This window comes from Coffea arabica, chromosome 7e (assembly GCF_036785885.1).
Source record: "Coffea arabica cultivar ET-39 chromosome 7e, Coffea Arabica ET-39 HiFi, whole genome shotgun sequence".
Taxonomy (NCBI): Eukaryota; Viridiplantae; Streptophyta; class Magnoliopsida; order Gentianales; family Rubiaceae; genus Coffea; species Coffea arabica.
Window position 1 is genome coordinate 18676765 of NC_092323.1, and position 21524 is coordinate 18698288.

General features: G+C 33.7%; 2 protein-coding genes and 1 long non-coding RNA gene across 16 annotated transcripts; 1 reads left to right on the forward strand and 2 right to left on the reverse strand.

Moving 5' to 3' along the window:
* Nucleotides 1-4301: 4301 nt before the first annotated feature.
* Nucleotides 4302-14739, reverse strand: LOC113701682 (ATP-dependent DNA helicase Q-like 4A). 14 transcript variants are annotated; one of them, XM_072058640.1, is made up of 14 exons: nt 14462-14729; nt 13069-13129; nt 12462-12596; nt 12222-12371; nt 12024-12155; nt 9126-9250; nt 7825-7938; nt 7595-7740; nt 7076-7123; nt 6590-6661; nt 6343-6522; nt 5622-5734; nt 4914-5510; nt 4302-4745 (listed from the first exon to the last, which is right to left on the reverse strand). In XM_072058640.1, the coding sequence occupies exons 2-7, from the start codon at nt 13096-13098 to the stop codon at nt 7866-7868; spliced, it is 645 nt and encodes a 214-aa protein (XP_071914741.1). In that variant the 5' UTR covers nt 13099-13129; nt 14462-14729; the 3' UTR covers nt 4302-4745; nt 4914-5510; nt 5622-5734; nt 6343-6522; nt 6590-6661; nt 7076-7123; nt 7595-7740; nt 7825-7865. The 14 variants fall into 14 exon arrangements, with proteins under 14 accessions (XP_071914741.1, XP_071914736.1, XP_071914735.1 ...); XM_072058635.1 differs by having other exon boundaries at nt 6343-6512; nt 7076-7135; XM_072058634.1 differs by having other exon boundaries at nt 7076-7135.
* On the reverse strand, nt 4881-7839 carry LOC140011279 (eIF-2-alpha kinase GCN2-like). The gene is made up of 5 exons (XM_072060059.1): nt 7825-7839; nt 7636-7740; nt 6343-6528; nt 5594-5734; nt 4881-5231 (listed from the first exon to the last, which is right to left on the reverse strand). Exons 1-5 carry the CDS (start codon nt 7837-7839, stop codon nt 4881-4883), a joined length of 798 nt encoding a protein of 265 aa, XP_071916160.1.
* On the forward strand, nt 9246-10511 carry LOC113701679 (uncharacterized). Its single transcript, XR_011818148.1, has 2 exons — nt 9246-9899; nt 10068-10511. It is a non-coding gene; the product is annotated as an uncharacterized lncRNA (long non-coding RNA).
* Nucleotides 14740-21524: the final 6785 nt, after the last annotated feature.

Genomic DNA, 21524 nt, shown 5'->3' on the forward strand with positions numbered 1-21524 from the left:
AGTAAATCTCAATTTCTTAGAGAACACGATGGCGAGGTTTTTACCCTGATAGCGATATGCTTGGTTAGGACAAAGGTTAAAAAGTTGTTAAGAACAAAAGCATTGGTGCGTGTAGTTTTTGACAATTAGAAGGATCGGTAGTGGTACAGTGGCGTTTAAGCTACAATTAGCAATTAAGCGGTTAGTTAATCTGGTGAACGATGTAGTTTTTGAAACTTTAGAATGATTGTTAGTGAAACGATGGCATTTAAGCTCCAGTTAGCAATTAAGTAGTTAGTTACTCTAGTGAATAAAACGCTCCATGCTTTTGAGGATACGAAGGAACAAAAATGCTTATTGTTTGTTGCTTCAAAAGAAAAAAAATGTGTTAGGTCTGTCAATCGGGTTATTTGAACTGGATTTTAATAAGTTCATATTCGACTCATCTAATTAGTCATACTTTTAGGTTTTGGATGATGAGATTCGAGTTAATAAATGTTAAACTCGTATTTCGCTTACAAAACATTAGAGTTTTGAGCCTAATTCAAGATTAGTCCAAACTCGCTTATTAATCTTTAATTTCCTTAATATAATTACTATAATTACTAGGTTGTAAAGCTAATTTGATATAAAAAACATTAAAACTATACATGAACCAGTAACAGTTCATTAAAAAGTACATGAATCAAGAATTTTTCAACAACCTTTGTGTGTGTCAAATTATTACTCCCTCCGTCCCACTTTGATAGTCCCATTTCTTTTTTCACACAGTTTAAGAAGTAGTTAACTTTATTGGAAAAGTAAATTTAGATTGTTTTTTTCCTAAAATACCCTCACATTAAATAAAGGATAACTTTATGAGAACTTGAATTGATGGTAAAAAAAGAATCAACTCTCATTAAATGGGGTAGTTTTATAGTAATAACAACTTACATTGAATAAGGGTATTTTAGGAAAATTAAAATACAACTACATTCTTCAATTGGAAAGTGGACTATAATTTGGGACAGACGAAAAAGGAAAACAGGACTATCAAAGTGGGACGGAGGGAGTATAAGATAGAAGCCAGCCGATCACCAATTGTATCATAGAATAGCGTAACAAACCAACTGATCATCAATTATATAATGATATCTTATTAATAAGATTATAAAAGAAACTAACTCATGAAAGACAATCTTTTTTTTTTTGAAAGACAAATCTTAAGGACTTGTACATTGTATAAGTTTATCAAAATCCAGCTTTTATATTTAATATTTCTAATATATATTAATATATTTTGACATACAAGTATTAGTATTTAGTAATTATGTATTTGTTTGGATATATAATTATCTATATATACTAAAGTATAAATGTATTACGTATTGAATTATTCATATATACATACACCCACATATATATATATATATATATATATATATATAAACACACACAAACACACACACACATATATGTTCACATTAGTGGGTTGCGCCTATATAGGATTTTAGGTTAAAAACCTCCGACTCGACTCACATTTAATTTGAATTTAATATTTAGATTCAAACTCAGCCCAATCCAATAAAATGTTAGGTTTATTGGCCTTTTTATCCGATCGAGATCGGACTGACCTGATCCCATTCTAGTTGGTATTTAATATTTTATTTTTTTTTTCAATTTATCCAAGACACACCAAACACTCATGTTTTTGTGCCAAATTTTTAATCGTAATTTTTGAACAAAATATTTTGTAGAATTTATGCTACTATTTTCATTGTATGCTACTTTTTTTCATGTTGAAATAAATCCCCACAAAGTGTTAGGGTCATTAACTAAAATACCCAAAGCTCATTTATGCAAATTATTTGATCATTAGTTGCTCAAAATTAACTTTTGCAACCTTTTGTTTCTTTTTCGAGAACACCCATTACATTCATTTTTTTTTGTCAATCGCCAAAAGAAACACATTATTTATTTTGAAAATTCTTGTTCTTGAGAGTCAATGTGATAGAATCAACTTTAACAAAATTAAAAAGGGATAATTTCAAAAACCTCTCCTTGGATTTCATAAAATATCACTTCACTCTCCTAGCATTTTCAAAATCTCGCTTAACTTTCCCGGAGTGATTGTGGGACCATATATCACCACTGGCGGGGATCAACTGTCAACAATACCCTTATTTCTGTAGCAATTATTTAACTGCTAAAAAACAATAAACAGCGAAAACCGTTAGCATGTAATAGCAAAAAGTCGGGAATAGGATTGACGCCACTTTTCTGCCGTACGTGTAGCAAAGGCGCGAAATTGTATGAAAGAATTCCAAAGGCGCTCAGTTCTTTGTTAGAAGAAATGCTATCTACAAAAGGATTCTTGCTTCTATGTGGTAGAACCATCTTTTATTTTTTCCCCTCTTTTCTGTAGAGAGCAATACAAGAGCTTAGAGCAAAGGACGAGAAAATTGCAGTTTCATTAAAAAAATCCCCTAAGTTTTGGAGTGAAGGCGTGATTCTCAGAACTTCACTTTACAACAAGTAAAAATCATGAGTTGGTGCTTTAAATGATCATGTAATAAGTAATAGGAGATGATTCGGTTTTCTAAATGTAGCCTTGCAATTTGTCACATTTTACCCAATTTTAAATTATATCTGTGTTTGCCTAAAAGTTTCACGTGCAAGGCAATATAAATGTCTAAGAAGTATGAAGTCGAGTAAAGGGCAAAAAAAAAATGTACGATTGGCACATAGCTTACCCCCCTTCTCTTCTCTTATTTAATCTTATATATCTAGCCTAAGAGAAAAAGTTTATAACTTTTGAAATAGATAACATTTTGCAACCTCTAAATACTACGTTGTAAATCATTGTAGCTAAATTCTTGTATATGATTTACTATTCAAGCCTTTTTTTTTTTAATAGTTGATAGTACAATGTTAGTTCTTCAATATAAACTAGTTAGCACTTGAATAATACAATAGTTACATGTACTTGTCAACAAAGCATTTGCTTTACATAGAGTTAGAAACATGTATAAATAAGTCATATTACAATTTTTTTAGTAAGAAATTGTTTGTCACAAAAAAATTAATGTAAAATTTCTATTTTAAATTTTTAGACTAATTAATATTGAGTTATTTACGTAAAAATCCCCTTATTTTAGTTTTTTTGTATATTTTGGACTAAATTTTTATCTAAGGTAGTTGTAGTATGTGATGCGTCCTAATGGGTTCTAAGTAATACCCAAGTATTCTCATTATTTGTTAGGTATTTATGGGATTAATCCCATTTAGGACCCAATATCAAATCTAGTGATCTCGTCTTGCCCAAAATTCCTTTGAGTATGGGTAGTTTATTGGGATTTGAGCTCAATTGCCACCTCTAGTATAAAGTACATGGACAGAAAGAAATAAACTTTTCTATTAACTATTCAAACCTTCAAATTCTTTGTTGTTATTACAAGGAGATCAAAATGGCTAAAATTGAACTTATGCAATCGTTGCTAGATTATTTCTTATCAATGGAAAAGAATTCAGCTTTATTTTGGTAGAGTTGCAGCAATTGTCCTAAAAAGGAACTAGAGAAATTAATTGCATTTTCTCATTGACATCCTTGGGCAAATTAGAATGGTTTTAGGCATTTCATATATAGATACACAACATACACAACATAGCACATGAGTTGGAATCTGAATACAGATTATAATACAAAAAAAAAAATTTTTAAAAGAGACAAAAATAAAAGTTAATGACAATTTTGAAGGGCAATCCAAGTGTAAAGTTCTACACAAGATTGCTAATGGTTAGACTTAACAATGGATGAAACGTGGTCTCAATTTTTAAAACCTATTAAAATTTTCAATAATTACATGAAAAATCACGTTCAGGGAATTTGCTTTTTACTAATACAGTATGTAAACGTATTAATGTGCTTCACTATGCAGGATGACACATTCAAATGGTGTAAAATCATATAAATCGGACGTAATCTTGAATTTGTCAACTCATATAATTAAATTTACATGAAATTCAAGATTACACAATAACTAAACGTATTAATAATTATACGAACCGGTTTAAATCGGACAGTTTTCCAACTTGTGAGGTCTGTGATCCGACGACGTATTCTCTATGGGAATATTTTGGACCCTCGCGTCTGCAGCCTGACCAATTTTATCAAAGTATAGGGCTCCTTTTCTCTGGTGTCATCAGAGCCACAATTGCAAGTTAATAGTTAAAACAAATGAAAAAACAACTACAAACCAATGCCAGCGACAGCAATGAAGAGGCAAACACTCAGAGATGCAAGTGGTAGAATGAAATAAAAGAGTAAAGAATAAACACAAAAGTGACCAATGAAAGCAGACTTTAACTTCTTGAATGCCCAGTTGATAACACAAGACATGGAAAGAATTTCTCAGTATTTTTCACACAGACAAGGATTAGGAGGAAGTTGCTGAAACTCTTTTCAGTAACAGAAATGGCCCAAACACCAGAATGTTAACAGAAATGTCCTAATGCCTTTGGCACACTTCAAAATAGCATTGTTGCAGAAACAAATTCATTATACAATATCAAAAAGGAGTCTAGGAGACATAGCACCATGTGCACAACATTGCAAGTGTCAAACGCTCGTTCGAGACACAGTACTCCACGATCTACTCAAACAGTTATAAACAGCATCCATGTTCTAGGGTTTTAGGCACAACCAACTGCATGGCCCATCGCAGTTGCTAAATGTCAGTTTCCAAATGCTATGAAAGTTTCTGTAGTTGTGCTTCTTGTTTTTTCCCCTGGAAAGGATACAAATGAAATCAACATACATAATTTCTCTATAAATACTAATACTTCTGAATTAAGGCAATAGATTATGATGCACTAGCATACTAGCAAAGTAGAACACATAAAAATTGTGAGTTCCACATCCTTCATATTGAGACACAACTATCAAGAATATCTACCTCCAATGTATCTAAATCCTGTAGAAGATCAGCAGCAGAAGGCCGTTTCAATGGATCTATCCGAAGTAGCTTCAAGATCAGGGGCTTGGCAGTTTCATCCATCTTATACTTTTCGCAAATTTGGCAAACTTGCCTGGGCGATGCCGAATCTTTCAACCTTTGGATCGCAGTATCTCCCCGGGGACCAAACAGCTGGAATAGAATCAACCCCAAGGCATACATGTCCACTTTGTTGGTGATGCACACCCCCTTTTCCATTTCAGGTGCACGGTAGAGATCCGCACCAACTGGTGCCAACTTTGTGGTCGAACTGACATCCTTATGCAGAGTTGTAAATAGGAAAAATTGGTTAGTCAACCAACTCATTGCCCAGGTACAATTTTGTAAAGCACCAAATTTTATTTAAATGAATCTAATCCAAAGTCCCCAATTTTCACTGTTCCTCTGTCGCCTATGAAAATATTATTCGGCTTCAAGTCTCGATGAATAATATCTTTGCCGTGTATGAACTGTAAAGCCTCCAAAATCTGCCGAAAGTAACTCCATGCCTTATGCCTAGGTAGCTTCTTCTCCTTCTTTAATTTAGACTCCAATGACCTATACATTATTTAAAGCTTAATTTCCACTTTGTGCGTATTTGTCATGCAAGATCCAACTCATAGTGAAAAATAAAATAAAACCTGAGAATCAATAAGAATGAGAACATACCCCTTACAAAGTTCCATATGAATATACATCATCTTCTCCCTCGGGCCATATGAAGAGGAACCAGAGTAGTGAGCTTCGAAATGATTTTGTTCTCTGTAATCTTCAATCCATGCCTTCAAAAACAAATTCTTAGTTTAGATTGCCATTTTTTTTAAAAGTAAAAAGAACTTAACTAAAAATATGTAGCATATACAATTTTTTAAAGCATGTACAGGACAAAAATAATAATAAAAAAAGAACCAAGCTACTTAATATTTGAATTGAGCTCGGTTCAGTAAGTTCGTTCGAACTTGGTTCGCCAACTAGTCACACCAAACTTGAATAGCGTTTTATGTTTGATAACTTTTGAATTCGATAAAAAAACTCGTTCAACCTTGGTTCGGCAAATAAACAAGTCAAACTTAAACAAAATTTTAAACTTGTTAAAATAATCAAACAAACCTGAACATTAAGGTGTTCATCTTGATTAGGCTCATTTGCGCCCCTACTGTAATATAAAACTTAAAAAGCAGAAAGGGTAAAATAGCATATTTAATGGCCAACTCATTTTTTGAAACCACAGCAATCACAAATATACAATTTTCTTAACTGCTTATTTACAATGAGAATGACAACAAAAAGTAAAGCAGCAAACAATGCATTTCAAGAGAAAATTACATAAGGTTGGATATTATTTGGTATTTGTCGTAAAAACTAGAAAGTATGACAAAAATTAAATAACCTGATGATAGCCCACAACATTTGGATGTTGTGCGAGACTGAGCATTCTGACTTCATTAATTAGACTTTGATCTTCTTCTTCTGATTTGGCAGAACGTATCTTCTTAATAGCACAAGGCCTGTTATCAAGTTTGACCTTGCATTCAAACACGCTTCCAAAGCTACCCTGTCCTGCATTTAACTGTTGCTAAAATTAAAAAAATACAGAAGTCCATTTAAAACTTACAAAAAGATTTAAGTAGAAGTACCTAATTTCTCAATTTCAATATAGTCCCGATCATATCTTGGGTAAAATATGTGCCCCACCATTATAGGAATTTCTTGTGTACAAATTACGAGAATATTATTACAACCTATGAAAACCAAGAATAAAAACGAGCAAATTATCTGGATGGTAACTAAATTTTTGGAATGGTTGAGTTTTGACCATTGACTTATTAAAAGTCTGGTTTCGATTACTGAACTATTTAAAGTTTAGATTTCAGGTCATTCCATTGATTTAATCGTTAAACATGACAGATTTGAGTGCTCGCATGATTCACGAGACGAAAGAAAGGGGTATAATTAACGACTAAATCTGACGGAATGACTCGAAATCTAAATTTTAGATAGTTCAGTACCAAAACACCAAACTTTTAAGAGTTTAGTGACCAAAACTCGACGATTCCAAAAGTTCAGCGGCCATCCGAATAATTTGCTCAGAATAAAACTGCAGCTCATGATTCGAGACTTACACCAAATCCGAATGTCTTCCTCACCACGTTCAGTATAGCCGCCAAAACCTTATCAATTACCTAAGTAAGCTTGTGGATCAGTCAATAAATCATTCTGTATTTAGATATGTATAGGAAACTATAAATCCATCTTGGTGTCTTCTACCACAAAATTTATTCAAACACCCATTTGGAAATTGTTCCATCTTTAGTTGAATTAAAACATGATAGATATTGTTTAGTTTGTAAGTCAGCTAAAACAACAAAGATCTAATGATACTTAGTGCTTGTGATTCCATACTGGTTTGTCAACCAAAAAATTCAAGCGCTTGACATGTACATTGGATAAACTAACAGAACTCTTGAATTTAGTCCATCCTGAACTCAGACATATACATTAGATGGATAAACTTTCAGAAATTCTTTCACAATCCATTCTCAAAAGACAGTAAATAAGTCCTTTATGAAGGACTCAATTTCATCCACACACTTCTTTGTTAACAGAGTATCTGAAAAAAAAATTGCAAAGCAACGGGATACCTCAAGTGTATAAGCCTCCGGTTAAAATGAATGCAGTTCACAAGACCCAAAATGTCGACTGCCTCATCTCTGACACTGTCTGGCACGATAGTAGCCAAGGCCACAAGAGGTACCCTTGGAAACTTCTTTTTCAAGATACCAAGACCCTGGATAGGCACTCTAAAAAGTTAAGTGTCCGCTAAAAGAACTTTAACTGATGTAACAGAAATGAAAACACTGTGAAAGGCAACCTGATAATCTGGCATCTTATATCTTTCGCATACAAATTCAGCTATTCAATGACAATTCTAGCAAGCAATCCACGATCATATAGAGTTTCCAAGTGTTTCAGAAGTAGCTTTCTTCTACAATCATGCACGAATTGTATTAGTACATTTAGCAACCTCTTGAAAGTGGCCCCTCTCAAATTTTCAAACCAGATAACAATGGATATCCCATAACTGGTGGGGAGCAAGCATTACAAGGTTTACCAGTCACATTAATAATTGAAAAATGAATGTGAGAGTTCGATATTTTTGTCCAATGCATCATATCCACCCATACAACATGATAACTCAATGGTAAACAACATAGGAACTTCCCTTAATGTCCAATAGTAGTACCGTAATCATAACAAAGGGCTCCAGGAGGTAAAAGAAACTTGTATAAAAAAATCACCAACTCCACGACATAATAAGACCCTACTTCACAAGCAAACCTTAAGGTTGGTCACTCAATATGCAATAATATCGCTATCAGAAAAAAGATTTTTTGCAAAGCTTTTATTGATCATAATACAAATGGATCAATAGAAAAAGGAAAGGCCGTCACTTTGATTATGCCGGCTTCACAGTATAATTAATTTGTCTAGCAGGTTAAATTATCATTCCTGAAGAACAAAAGGAAATACGGCCAATAAGAATTCCTGTAATCAAAGACTCTAAAAGCCTCAAACATGAATTATTGATATGGGAGGGAAAGGAATGGGAAGAATAGGAGGGAACTGATCTTTTGTGCTTGGATTGATTTTTTATCAGAGAGTTAGAGAAATAGGTTTTGCAAGACATAATAAGAGGTCTCCAACATTTGCTTCATGGTGCTTTAGATCTTTCCTCGTGGAAAATTAGTGCAGCATCTCCTGTGAGGGAACTCATTCCTCAGATTAATACATTACTTGTCTAGTAGCAAGTTAATTGCATTCGAAAAGAAACATATGGTTAGAAAAGGAAAACCATACAGCATACAGCATTTAAAAATGTTGGCAAACCAACTTTCTGACTTTTTCCCAAACTCCAGAATGAACAGATCAATTTGCAGAAAGGTGAAGGTACACAGTTCACAAACTATTAAGTTGTCTTTCCAACAGCATTGAGGTCAATAAGACAAACAGCTCATAGTAGTACTTCCTAAAAAATTATCCAACTTAAAATACAAACTCAAGACAACAAAGTGGTTGCAGGATAATTTCCTTTCCAACTTCCATCTGTTTTCCCAATTTCAGAGTGAATGCATCTAGTAAAGCACACAGTCAAAAAGAAATATGACTACACACTTGGTAATTGTGCCAGCGGTGACATATAGCAGCTTGCATTCACTACTTTCTTTCACAAGCTCCCCCAGAATCCTCTGTTGTTCAGTCAGCTCCATTGAGCCAGATAGACCCATAGATTTTCTTCCCTATGAGTAATAAGAATTTTCAATGAAGATATTAGGTAGAGTACCATAATATAGAGTAAAGACAGAAAGATTAATATTTGACAGACATACCATTGGTGGATTCTTAACTTTAATGTTGGCAGATTTTGGAGGCTTTATAGTTCATACACGGCAAAGATATTATTCATCGAGACTTGAAGCCGAATAATATTTTCATAGGCGACAGAGGAACAGTGAAAATTGGGGACTTTGGATCAGGTTCATTTAAATAAAATTTGGTGCTTTACAAAATTGTACCTGGGCAATGAGTTGGTTGACTAACCAATTTTTCCTATTTACAGCTCTGCATAAGGATGTCAGTTCGACCACAAAGTTGGCACCAGTTGGTGCGGATCTCTACCGTGCACCTGAAATGGAAAAGGGGGTGTGCATCACCAACAAGGTGGACATGTATGCCTTGGGGTTGATTCTATTCCAGCTGTTTGGTCCCCGGGGAGATACTGCGATCCAAAGGTTGAAAGATTCGGCATCGCCCAGGCAAGTTTGCGAAATTTGCGAAAAGTATAAGATGGATGAAACTGTCAAGCCCCTGATCTTGAAGCTACTTCGGACAGATCCATTGAAACGGCCTTCTGCTGCTGATCTTCTACAGGATTTAGATACATTGGAGGTAGATATTCTTGATAGTTGTATCTCAATATGAAGGATGTGGAACTCACAATTTTTATGTGTTCTACTTTGCTAGTATGCTAGTGCATCATAATCTATTGCCTTAATTCAGAAGTATTAGTATTTATAGAGAAACTATGTATGTTGATTTCATTTGTATCCTTTCCAGGGGAAAAAACAAGAAGCACAACTACAGAAACTTTCATAGCATTTGGAAACTGACATTTAGCAACTGCGATGGGCCATGCAGTTGGCTGTGCCTAAAACCCTAGAACATGGATGCTGTTTATCACTGTTTGAGTATATTGTGGAGTACTGTGTCTCGAACGAGCGTTTGACACTTGCAATGTTGTGCACATGGTGCTATGTCACCTAGACTCCTTTTTGATATTGTATAATGAATTTGTTTCTGCAACAATGCTATTTTGAAGTGTGCCAAAGGCATTAGGACATTTCTGTTAACATTCTGGTGTTTGGGCCATTTCTGTTACTGAAAAGAGTTTCAGCAACTTCCTCCTAATCCTTGTCTGTGTGAAAAATACTGAGAAATTCTTTCCATGTCTTGTGTTATCAACTGGGCATTCAAGAAGTTAAAGTCTGCTTTCATTGGTCACTTTTGTGTTTATTCTTTACTCTTTTATTTCATTCTACCACTTGCATCTCTGAGTGTTTGCCTCTTCATTGCTGTCGCTGGCATTGGTTTGTAGTTGTTTTTTCATTTGTTTTAACTATTAACTTGTAATTGTGGCTCTAATGACACCAGAGAAAAGGAGCCCTATACTTTGATAAAATTGGTCAGGCTGCAGACGCGAGGGTCCAAAATATTCCCATAGAGAATACGTCGTCGGATCACAGACCTCACAAGTTGGAAAACTGTCCGATTCAAACCGGTTCGTATAATTATTAATACGTTTAGTTATTGTGTAATCTTGAATTTCATGTAAATTTAATTATATGAGTTGACAAATTCAAGATTACGTCCGATTTATATGATTTTACACCATTTGAATGTGTCATCCTGCATAGTGAAGCACATTAATACGTTTACATACTGTATTAGTAAAAAGCAAATTCCCTGAACGTGATTTTTCATGTAATTATTGAAAATTTTAATAGGTTTTAAAAATTGAGACCACGTTTCATCCATTGTTAAGTCTAACCATTAGCAATCTTGTGTAGAACTTTACACTTGGATTGCCCTTCAAAATTGTCATTAACTTTTATTTTTGTCTCTTTAAATTTTTTTTTTTGTATTATAATCTGTATTCAGATTCCAACTCATGTGCTATGTTGTGCTATGTTGTGTATCTATATATGAAATGCCTAAAACCATTCTAATTAGCCCAAGGATGTCAATGAGAAAATGCAATTAATTTCTCTAGTTCCTTTTTAGGACAATTGCTGCAACTCTACCAAAATAAAGCTGAATTCTTTTCCATTGATAAGAAATAATCTAGCAACGATTGCATAAGTTCAATTTTAGCCATTTTGATCTCCTTGTAATAACAACAAAGAATTTGAAGGTTTGAATTGTTAATAGAAAAGTTTATTTCTTTCTGTCCATGTATTTTATACTAGAGGTGGCAATTGAGCTCAAATCCCAATGAACTACCCATGCTCAAAGGAATGAGAAGAGGTGGGACAACAACCAAAGTCATCGCAGGACATAAAAGAGCAGGGACCTGACAGAAAGCAGAATTACTTGTCTAATCAGAGTTTAAAGAACACATCACTAGTTCCAAATGACACAAAAGACGACCAGGAATGTTTATTGTTTCTTCGCAATCCCATAAACAGTAGTACAACTTCAACAACAAATTATGTGGTCAGGAAATATATTAGTCTTTCAAAGGAAAACATCTTAGGTTAGTGTTAAATCTAAATACATAAAATTTAGTATACAAAATTAGGTACAATAAGGGTCAGTCCAAAAAATTTATTGAACACAGGAATGAAAACACTTGAAAATATGCCCATATAACTGAAATGAAGAATTGGATTGGTGAACTTATTCTGACGCACTAAGTCAGCTTAGCCGGATATTATCAATCCCACCTCCTGGTTTTATGCCAGTATAATATTAGTAACAAAAATGAGTGGGTTAAAACAGAATAAATTCTTTTACCTGATATGTCACTTCACGTCCGTCTATAGCTGACACATCTGCAAAAACATCGCGTCCACTCATAGTTGCATTGATCACTTCTCTTTGCTCCGGTTCCAAAGAAAAATTGCCAAATAATCTTCCGCTGAATTCCTGACGTCAGATGCAATTAAGTGCATGGCTCATAGTTCAGAAGCAAGAATATATAGGTTTGCCCACCTCTAGCCCCTTTGCCCATGGAAAGTTGTGGCTACTCCATCTTTTATTGTTTGAACTTTTAATATCCACGACACAAGGTTCTGCTTCCACAGATGCTGCTGAAACTCCATACTTTTCGAAGTGACTTGAATCTTCTGGACGAAATTCTAGCTGTGTTAATATGAGGAGGCTGTGTGTTAGCATTTTCTAGTGATTCCATATGTGTGTGGATAACAAAGAGGAAGGTAATACAATATCTGCCTGTGTAAATGAAAGAAGTTTGGAAACTGATGGAGTAAAGATGGACTGTTCTGGTGGCAAACTTGTCTCATCAGGATCTCCGGGTTTCACATATTTCCCAGAAAAGAGCTCAAGATTGGAAAGAGCTTCCCAAACCTTCCAGAACATTAATATCCAGGAAAACTTACACATGGAAAATTTTTGGAAGTAAAACTAATCTAGGACTGTAGGAAATGACAAAAATAGCTAAAAAATAAAGTCACAAGCCTTCAATACAAAGCCCTAGGAGTGGACAAACTTTTTGACAATCCTTAAGCGTGCCAAGATTGTTACAAGCTTGTCTAGACCATGTAAATGACTAGAAACATGATAGATGACAACCAAGCATGGACGCAGAAGTAAAATAAAATTAGAATGCAAAAGAACTAAAAAAGAAGAGTTGAGATCTTCCTCATGATAGAGAACTGTAAGGCAGTTGCAGAAAAGTAATGTCAAAATCCATTTTGCACTTTTGCAAAATAATTGACAGATAGATCATCAGAGTGCAATAGCAAGCGATTCCTCTGAAATTGAGGAACCTCATTATCATGTCACTAGTCTTGATTAAGCATGTAGGAGAGAAATTCACCTCTTTATCTTCAACCTTGTGACTGTCCATCCCTGCTTTCTGACACTTACAATCGACTGACCTAGAAAATTGCAAAAAAAAAAAAGAGGCTGAAGAGATAGCAAAGTTTGCAGAATGACCAACTGGATAACCTATTTATGAAACTCAGGATACCAAATCTCCAATGGCAACACAATTCAAGATTCATTCTGTTCAAACAAGCAGCCAAATTAAAATATACTTGATTTATCTAATAAACTAGTATCCTTGTTGTCAACTAAATGCTCACTGCAATCTACCAATTCTTCTGGTCCATAGAAATATAAACGAGTAAAAACTAGGTAAAAATTAACTGATATCATCATCATCTTGACAAGAAATGAGATGGACACGGCTCGAAAAGCTAACAATTGAAGCTAAAAAAACCATGCACACTTCAATTTCCAAATTAGGTTTCCGCCAAGAACTTTTAATTCCACACTTACACCCCTCAGAAATTAATTTTAGGACCAATTTGTTGCTACTACTGGTATGAGAAGTGATGATCAATTTGAGTTACTACAATTTTTTGGCCCGCCATCAGACTGAAAAGAAGACGGATATCAAGAGAACACAGCACACATTTTCTAACTAAAGAAAAGTAAAGTACATGATTTCAATGTACATAAGCACGCATAACTTTTAGTTTTAACAACCAAGGCAAAGAAACCATGCAACAAACTCGAAAAATATACTAGGGAACCTGTTGTTTTTTAGTCTATTTCTATGTTTAGAGAGAAAACAAAGTATCTATATTCATTGGAAACTTCTCAGAAAAAGAAATCTAGCCAAAAACTATGTTAGTAGTTAAAAAATTGAAAAACTGATCCTCAAAGTCAGATGGACACCTCTGAAATGATGCTTACGGACATTGATAGCAAGTGTTATTATAATCTCAAGGCTGGATATGAGGCTACTATTAGGATGTCAGCAGAGTCTACGAACATTTGGAAAGATAGCATTGTTGACACTTGTATACTCTCATCATCTCATCGTTGCTGCTCCACTATTCGATGTTAATTCTATATTTCCATATTGTCTAATTCCAGCTAAATTCTTATGTATAATATCATCCTAGTCTAATTTATGAACTGAATTGCTGCAGTTGTAATATCTGGGAAAGGAGAAGATAGTGTACGCTTGGATTATTTCTTTCTATTGGCAAATAAACATGTGCAGTGACATAGCAAGTCATTACAGAAAATAGGGAAAAAAAAGGATGCACAACATGATGAGTTGAACGAGGACACATTAAGTTAACAAGCAGATGTTAGCAAGCATTTGAGAGGTACACATAGAAACAGAGCTGGAAAGGAAAAAGATATATCAAATTGCAAATATCAACAGTAATTGCAGACGATTGCAGACGATTAACTTTACAACGAGGCGGTGGTGGCTGTGGTGGCGGTGGCTGAAGGGTGGCGGTGGCGGTGGTGGCTGTGGTGCACTCGTGGCGGCGGTGGCTAGGGTTTGTTTGAGAAATTGTGAAGGAAAGACGAAAGAGAGATGCGGGACAGCGGGAGAAGCAATTAGAAATGCAATTCACAATTCGGGGAAACAACTTTTGCTCTGAAGTCTGAAGACTCTGAACCTCGGCCCTCTGACGCTTGAATTCCAAGTTCCAACTAGTAATTAGTTATACAAATAGAGGTATTTTTGTAATTTCATGTGGCTCGTCGAGCCGCTCGACGAGCTAACAAGCTTAATCTCATCTGGCTCGAGTTTGACTCGCTTACTAAACGAGCCGCTCGAGTTTGACCGAACTCGAGTCGAGTTGCGGTTCGCGAGCGGTTCGATTCGTTTGTACCTTAAAGCAAACAAAAAGTGGACCTAAATTAGTGATCGTGTTTGATCAATGTGTCGCCGCGTTGACCACACACTCAGCTTGGAAACGGCCGAGTTTAATATTGCTTTTGGATTCGATTTTAAAAGATGAGCTATGTTTGGACTAAATTAGGCGTGTTCGATAAAATTGATGAAATTGAAAACTAAAATTTGAAATGTAAAATTTGAATCCATTAAATTATTCAATTGTTTAGCACAAAATCTAATACATTGGAATTTATATCACATTCAATGATAGGTGAATAACTTATCACTTATTTTTTGGAGCAAATTTTGCCTAAAAAATTCAGTATCATTTGATTAATTCAGATGTTCACTTTTTAGTTATCAAACGCGTCTAAACATGTTAAAATTTGAATCCTTTAAGTTTAGATGCTAAATTGAATTATCAAACAGAATCTTAGACTCAACTCTACTAAATCCCCACAATTAAGATTAGCGGATGAAGATAATTTCATAATATTTAAGCCATGTTAAAAAATAAAAACCAAGGTGTATGTGATTAGATGTGGTAATTGTAGTTTTATCGGAATGGACTAACCCGTTAGACTAGACGTAGTAAATATTCAGATTTAATTTGGATTAACCCAATGTGGACCCCGAAGCTACATTAATAAGTGCCTCACATTTATTTATTAAAAAAAAAAAGTGCCCACATTGGGCTTTAAAAAAAACTGCATTATATGTTTTATCACTCGAGAAGAAATTTGAGATCGAGCTCGAACTCGAGTGATAAAATATATAATTTTTTATAATAATAAAGGTTTTTAAGTAATATAATAATTATAAAATATTTATATGCATAGATTTGATGCATGACACGTATGCAAACTATTTATATAATGGTTTGCTCATATAGTCCAGTGCTTTTTCAAGAGCTACGAGCGCTTTCCTCGTAGCCATGAATTAATTTAGGCCGGTAATTGAATAGTTTGAAAGTACTCGAGTTTTCTTATCTTGTAAATCAATTTGGAAGAATAAATTTCTAAGAAATGGTACTCATAATTATTACATGACAGATTTCTAATTTAATTGCGTTGCTTGATTAATTTTTGGTAAAATAAACATTTTTTTTTTGCATACATAGCTAGTAGATTATATACAAATTGGGGTACAGTGTGTATAATTATAAGTAATTTTCTCGTAGTCATAAATTAATTTTAAACTATTGATCGAATAAATTTATGCTCCCGTGACTGAATTTTATTCTATTGCAATTCATTTTGACATTGCTCAATTTATTTTCTAGCAGCTTATGAACCAAAACTAATATTGAATATATCCAACTTAAAGATTAATTGTAAAGCGCTGAGTGTTGTGCTGTTGATAAATGTAAAAGTGTTAGAATGGGAACTAAGAAAAGTAAAGATTGTAGAACTTCCTGATTTCACTAATAATGGAATTGTTGTTTCACTGCCTTTGTGACCTCAAGGATTTAGGATCGTGAACTTGTCATAACTAAAGAATGAATTAAGTGATATCCGCTTGAACAAAAAATAAATAAATTGAGCTTATGATTGCTTAAAAAAAAGTAAAGTGATGATTAGAAATGATAACTAAATTTGAGAACTAAAAGAAACAATTGTTGATTGGGAAACCCTAAATTTAATTCAAAATATTCTAAGCAAATTTAAGAGAGCATTTTTAGCAAACTATTTTTGAGTTTTTTCTGTTAGGTTAATGGGTTCGCTTAACTCGAGATCCAATCGGATGATATCATAATGATGTCATAAATATATTTTAATTATTTATAAAATAAAAATTATGTATAAAATTACTCATTAACATGACATTTTTGGTGAGTTTATAACTAATATGAAGAATTCTTTCAAAAAAATCGTAAAATTATAGGCTAGAAATATCATTTGAAAAGTGTTTGTGGTCTAATATATAACTATTTGAAACAATTGGGGGCCAATTCTTGAACTTAAAGCTCAAATGGACATTAATGAGCCTAAATCTTTTTAATTAGGGGAGGAAAAGGAGAGATGAGTTAAGTGGTTCGGCAAGAGTGAGTATAAATAAAGAGTTTCGGATTCACACCTTCTCACTTACATTATATAAAAAAAAAACTTTTTAACACGACAATTCTTCAACAAAATTGAGCTTTTTATGTAAAAACACACAAAAGTTAAAGTTGCATAGAGTAATTATAAAAGAAGTTTGGGATATGATTGTTCAAAAAATAGAGGGTCAAAACACAATATTAGAAAAGTTTTATATTTAATAGACAATTCCTTCTCCTGCCTGCAGCCTCATCAAACGGGACTCGGAGGTTTCCAGCCTTCTTCTGCCTCCCCTGCATCTTTTCTTTTCTTTTCTTTTTTTTTTTTGATGATTTCATTTTCTCGTGTCTTTTCTTCAACCGGTTGAGAATCTTCCCCTTATTCTTTATTTTAATGCTTTTTGTTGCTTTCTTCAACAGGGTCGGATCGGTCCAATCTCGATCCATTCGGTTCGAAAAAAACCTTGTTTAGTCTGAGCTTTAGTTGGTCCAAATAGAGTTTGGGTCTAAATATTAGGTCCAAACCAAATATTAGCTGAGTTTAGATCATGCTAGGTTTAGACCCGATTAAAATCCGACCCATATATGATATAATTATATATATAATAATATCTATAATATATAATTATATATTATGATATGAAATGTTAATAATTTATATATAAATTTATAGTAATTCATAATTAAAAAAAATATATTATATATAATTATTTATTTAATTATGAGCTCGAATCAAACTCGATTTGAGCCCGAAACTAATATGATAGGATGAGTTGAATTTGAACCTTTTAATTTGAGTTTGAAACTCGAAAACCGGTATAATTTGTAAGCCAAGCCTAAACTTGTCAAAATCCGATTTAGAAAACTCAATTGACGCCCCTGACTGCAAGGCCATACAACCACTTGTACAATTACTTCAACCTATAATTAGGATTGATATTTGCAGACACTATATGGTCGATAGTCTCTCACTGATAACTTACCGGTGGCACATTTCACGAATATTATTCATCATGCTGACAATGTATTGATTACCATAAGCTTATTTGTTTCAAATTGAGTCATAACCGCTGATTTTCATGTGCAAGGTATCTCATTGACGATACCAGCATTGCGACGTTGAGAAATATTATGGGTGTGTTTGGATAGTAATTATTTGTTCAAAAATTATTTATTTGCATTAGAAACACATTTTCCAACACATATTTTTATCTTTTTAATCACCTTTTTATTTCACATACATCACATCATAAAAAGTGCTCTAATAATTATTCCAACTAACTTTCCAAATAATCTACTACCCAATTTGAACTCATTGCCGAAAAATCACAATTTTAGTCGATAAGCATGCACCAATGAGGATCTTTGTCGGTGGTACAAATAAACATAATATGATTTCCTAAGAACAAAAACATAGGAATATCACTGGCAAATTTTTCTACCTTTTTAAACCACTAATACTAAATTGGGAAGTTAAACAAAAACATATCCCTTTCATGAAACTAGTAACTTAAATGGAATATTTCTATAGTTGTTAAAAATGGGAAAATTGCACAAAAGTGTCTCACATTTTGTAGAAAAATTTTTAACATGCCTTGCATTTGAAAACCAAATTTTACATCACTCATAATTGCATATTCATCTAATTTGGTTTGAAACCATAATTCCTACCACCATATTCATCTAATTTTCTTAGAAATTTTGCTAGATCATAACTGAAATCCATGCTTTATGCCTTGTCTCATGTTGTTAGGGTGATGCATGTGAGTTTTATAGCTGAGTTCTTGTTGTTTTCTCACTGGTTTCTTGTTGGAAATTCCAGCCTTGGCCGAAAGAAAAGAAAGCTTATTTTTTTTACCTTTCTTGCGGATTTTCTGAAAATTTAAGCTAAGAAACTCCCGTTATGTCCTTAGTACCATCTGTACTTAGTGTTGCATGTTAGGTTTTCCTTGGTAAAATTCGACCAATGGGGCTGAATTGATCAAACTACAGGGCTATTAGCTTGACCAAGGGAATGAAGCTGAATTTGGGGGTTTAGAACTGGAACTTATTGAAAAGGTTGCTGCATTTTGAAAGTTATGACTTGGTTTCAGTGTTAGGGGATTGTAGGTTGACTTAGGTTGTTAAGCTCTCGATCCGAAGGACTAGTTGTGTCTCTTAGGATTAAATTCCATCTTGTGAACTGCAAATTATGCAAATATTGGTTAGAGTTATCGTATGATACTTTGCTTTCCTTTGTAAATTATACGTCTTTTGAGTTGAGAGGGAATATCGAGCTGTGTCTAGTTGTTAAGGAGATTCTAGGCACTTTGTGAGTTCTTTAAACTGCCCAATGCCAGAACTTTACTACTTTTGAACCTTGTTATTCTTTAAACAACTCTTAGAACCTATATCTCAACTTCGATACGCATTCAAACTTCTTGAGTTATATATAGACACGATAGTCAAAATAATCATGTGAACTGTAACGTAGCCTAATAAGTTTATACAAATATCTCATGTGAACTGTAACGTAGCCTAATAAGTTTATACAAATATCTCAGGAGTCGAGGGAGATTCAGCGGAGGGTCCAAGTACCGAGGTGTGAACTCAAAATACTTTAGGTGAGTGTTTCTGTATTTGTGTATTAATTGCTTATGTGTTATTAAGTGATATTATATGATAAATTGCTTACTATGGAAATATTACTAGCGATTTATTGTAAAGTGTATCTCAATTGTCTCTCACCTTCTAAGTCAGGGGTGTACTTTATCGTACTCGATTTAGTTGAACTTGAAGGTTGATAATTGACAAAGTATTACTATAAGTGTGCATGAATATAAGCCGTATGTGTACTTTACTACACCGGTTAAACTGAGTTCCAAAACCCTCTGTTCAACAGACTATTCGAGCCAGCAAAGAGTTTGGTTGGGTAAGACGGTAGTTTTTGATAAGTGTTTCAGTATACTCAAGTATTACCTTGAAGTTTGGAGATTATTGAACTGATTAATGAATGTAGGGGATTGTTTATTGTTTTGGAGGATATAGGGGGTGATTTTGGCGAAGTATGCGGTAATATTGAAATGACTCTCAAAAAGAGTTTGTATCCTTTTATATTGAATGAGTTATTATATTGTGAAATTACAGTGTTATATAAGTGGCTCCTAATGAACACCATATCTTTTTGAAAATAATTATACAGTAAAGTGTTTTTACTTGCTTATTTTTTATTGGTTTAAGTGTTTATTGAATGTTGCTTGTTTGGAAAACCTTATTGGGCATAAACTTATCCTTTTAGTTTTATTTTCCTTACAGGAGTTGAAGTTGAAAGAAACGCTGAGTAGAGACAGATGATTTTTGGGAGGTTCAATGTTGTATATTGATGTTAAAACTTCCATTTTGTTTCTCTTAATGGACAGATTTATGTTTTACTCTAGTTGGTGATGTACTTAAGAATGAATGTTTAGATGTTTAATGAGAAATGTTATCTCTGAAGTTAATATGAGTAAGTGAGTCCTAATGAAAGTCAGGCAAGTGGTCCGTTAAATCCTAGGGTTCGCCCTAAAGTGAGTAGGGTCATCACATTTAGATAGAATTTAACAAAATATTTGAAAAACAAGAACTGAAAATTGCAGCTTTTTCTCTTGGTTTGTTGTCTAGAAATTCCAGTTTTGAGGTTGCTCCAAAAATCGATCTTTTCTTACTTTTAACTCCTCAAGTATCATATGCATGACTAGATTTAAGTGTTGAAATGTATATAGAGCCAAGATAGGTCAATTTACAACCAAAGTTTTACGGGTAGAGCTGGAAAAGTCCTAGCTTCTTCCCCTTGGGTTCCAGCAGAAAATTCCAGCAAAGTTCTTCAAGGTTTCAAGGTAAAGCACCAATCTTTAACCTTTTAATTCAACATAATACACCTAAATCATATGAAGTGAGAAATAAGAGTTATAGCATGAATTCTTGGAGATATCTAAAATTTTGAAATAAAGTTGTAAAATTCAGGCTCTCTCTCCACAGCTCAAAGCTGGAAAATTTCCAGCAAGTGAACAGTTTGAAAAATGAATTTTCTCAAATAAAACTCTTTATTTTTCACTCAAATCCAATATGAATGTCAAGATTAATGTGTCATAAAGTGTATTAAACAACAATATAAAATTTTACAGCCAAAATTCATGGAGAAAAGATGGAAAAGTTCTCCCTCCTTCATTCGGCCAGCCTAACAAAATTTCCAGCAAGTTCTTTCAAAATTTTTCATCCAAGTTACCAACTTTCTCACTTATTTTTTATGGCAACTACACAATGTATCATATCTAACATGAGATGAAGCATATGGCATGAGTTCTTAGCAAGGAAATCCATCAAAGTTCCAAATACAAGCTGTAAACACCACACTATACATCACATGCATCAAAACTAAAATTTCCAACAATATATAGATTGGAAAAAATGAAGTTTTCGTCCACAAAACTCTTTCCTTTTGGCTCAAATTCAACATGCAACTAGAATACTCAAGAGTATTAGAAAATGAGAGGTTTCATAGCAATTTTTACCTCCCTTTTCCTCACAAATGAAAACTAGAAAATGCAGACAGCTTCACTTACTTCTCCCT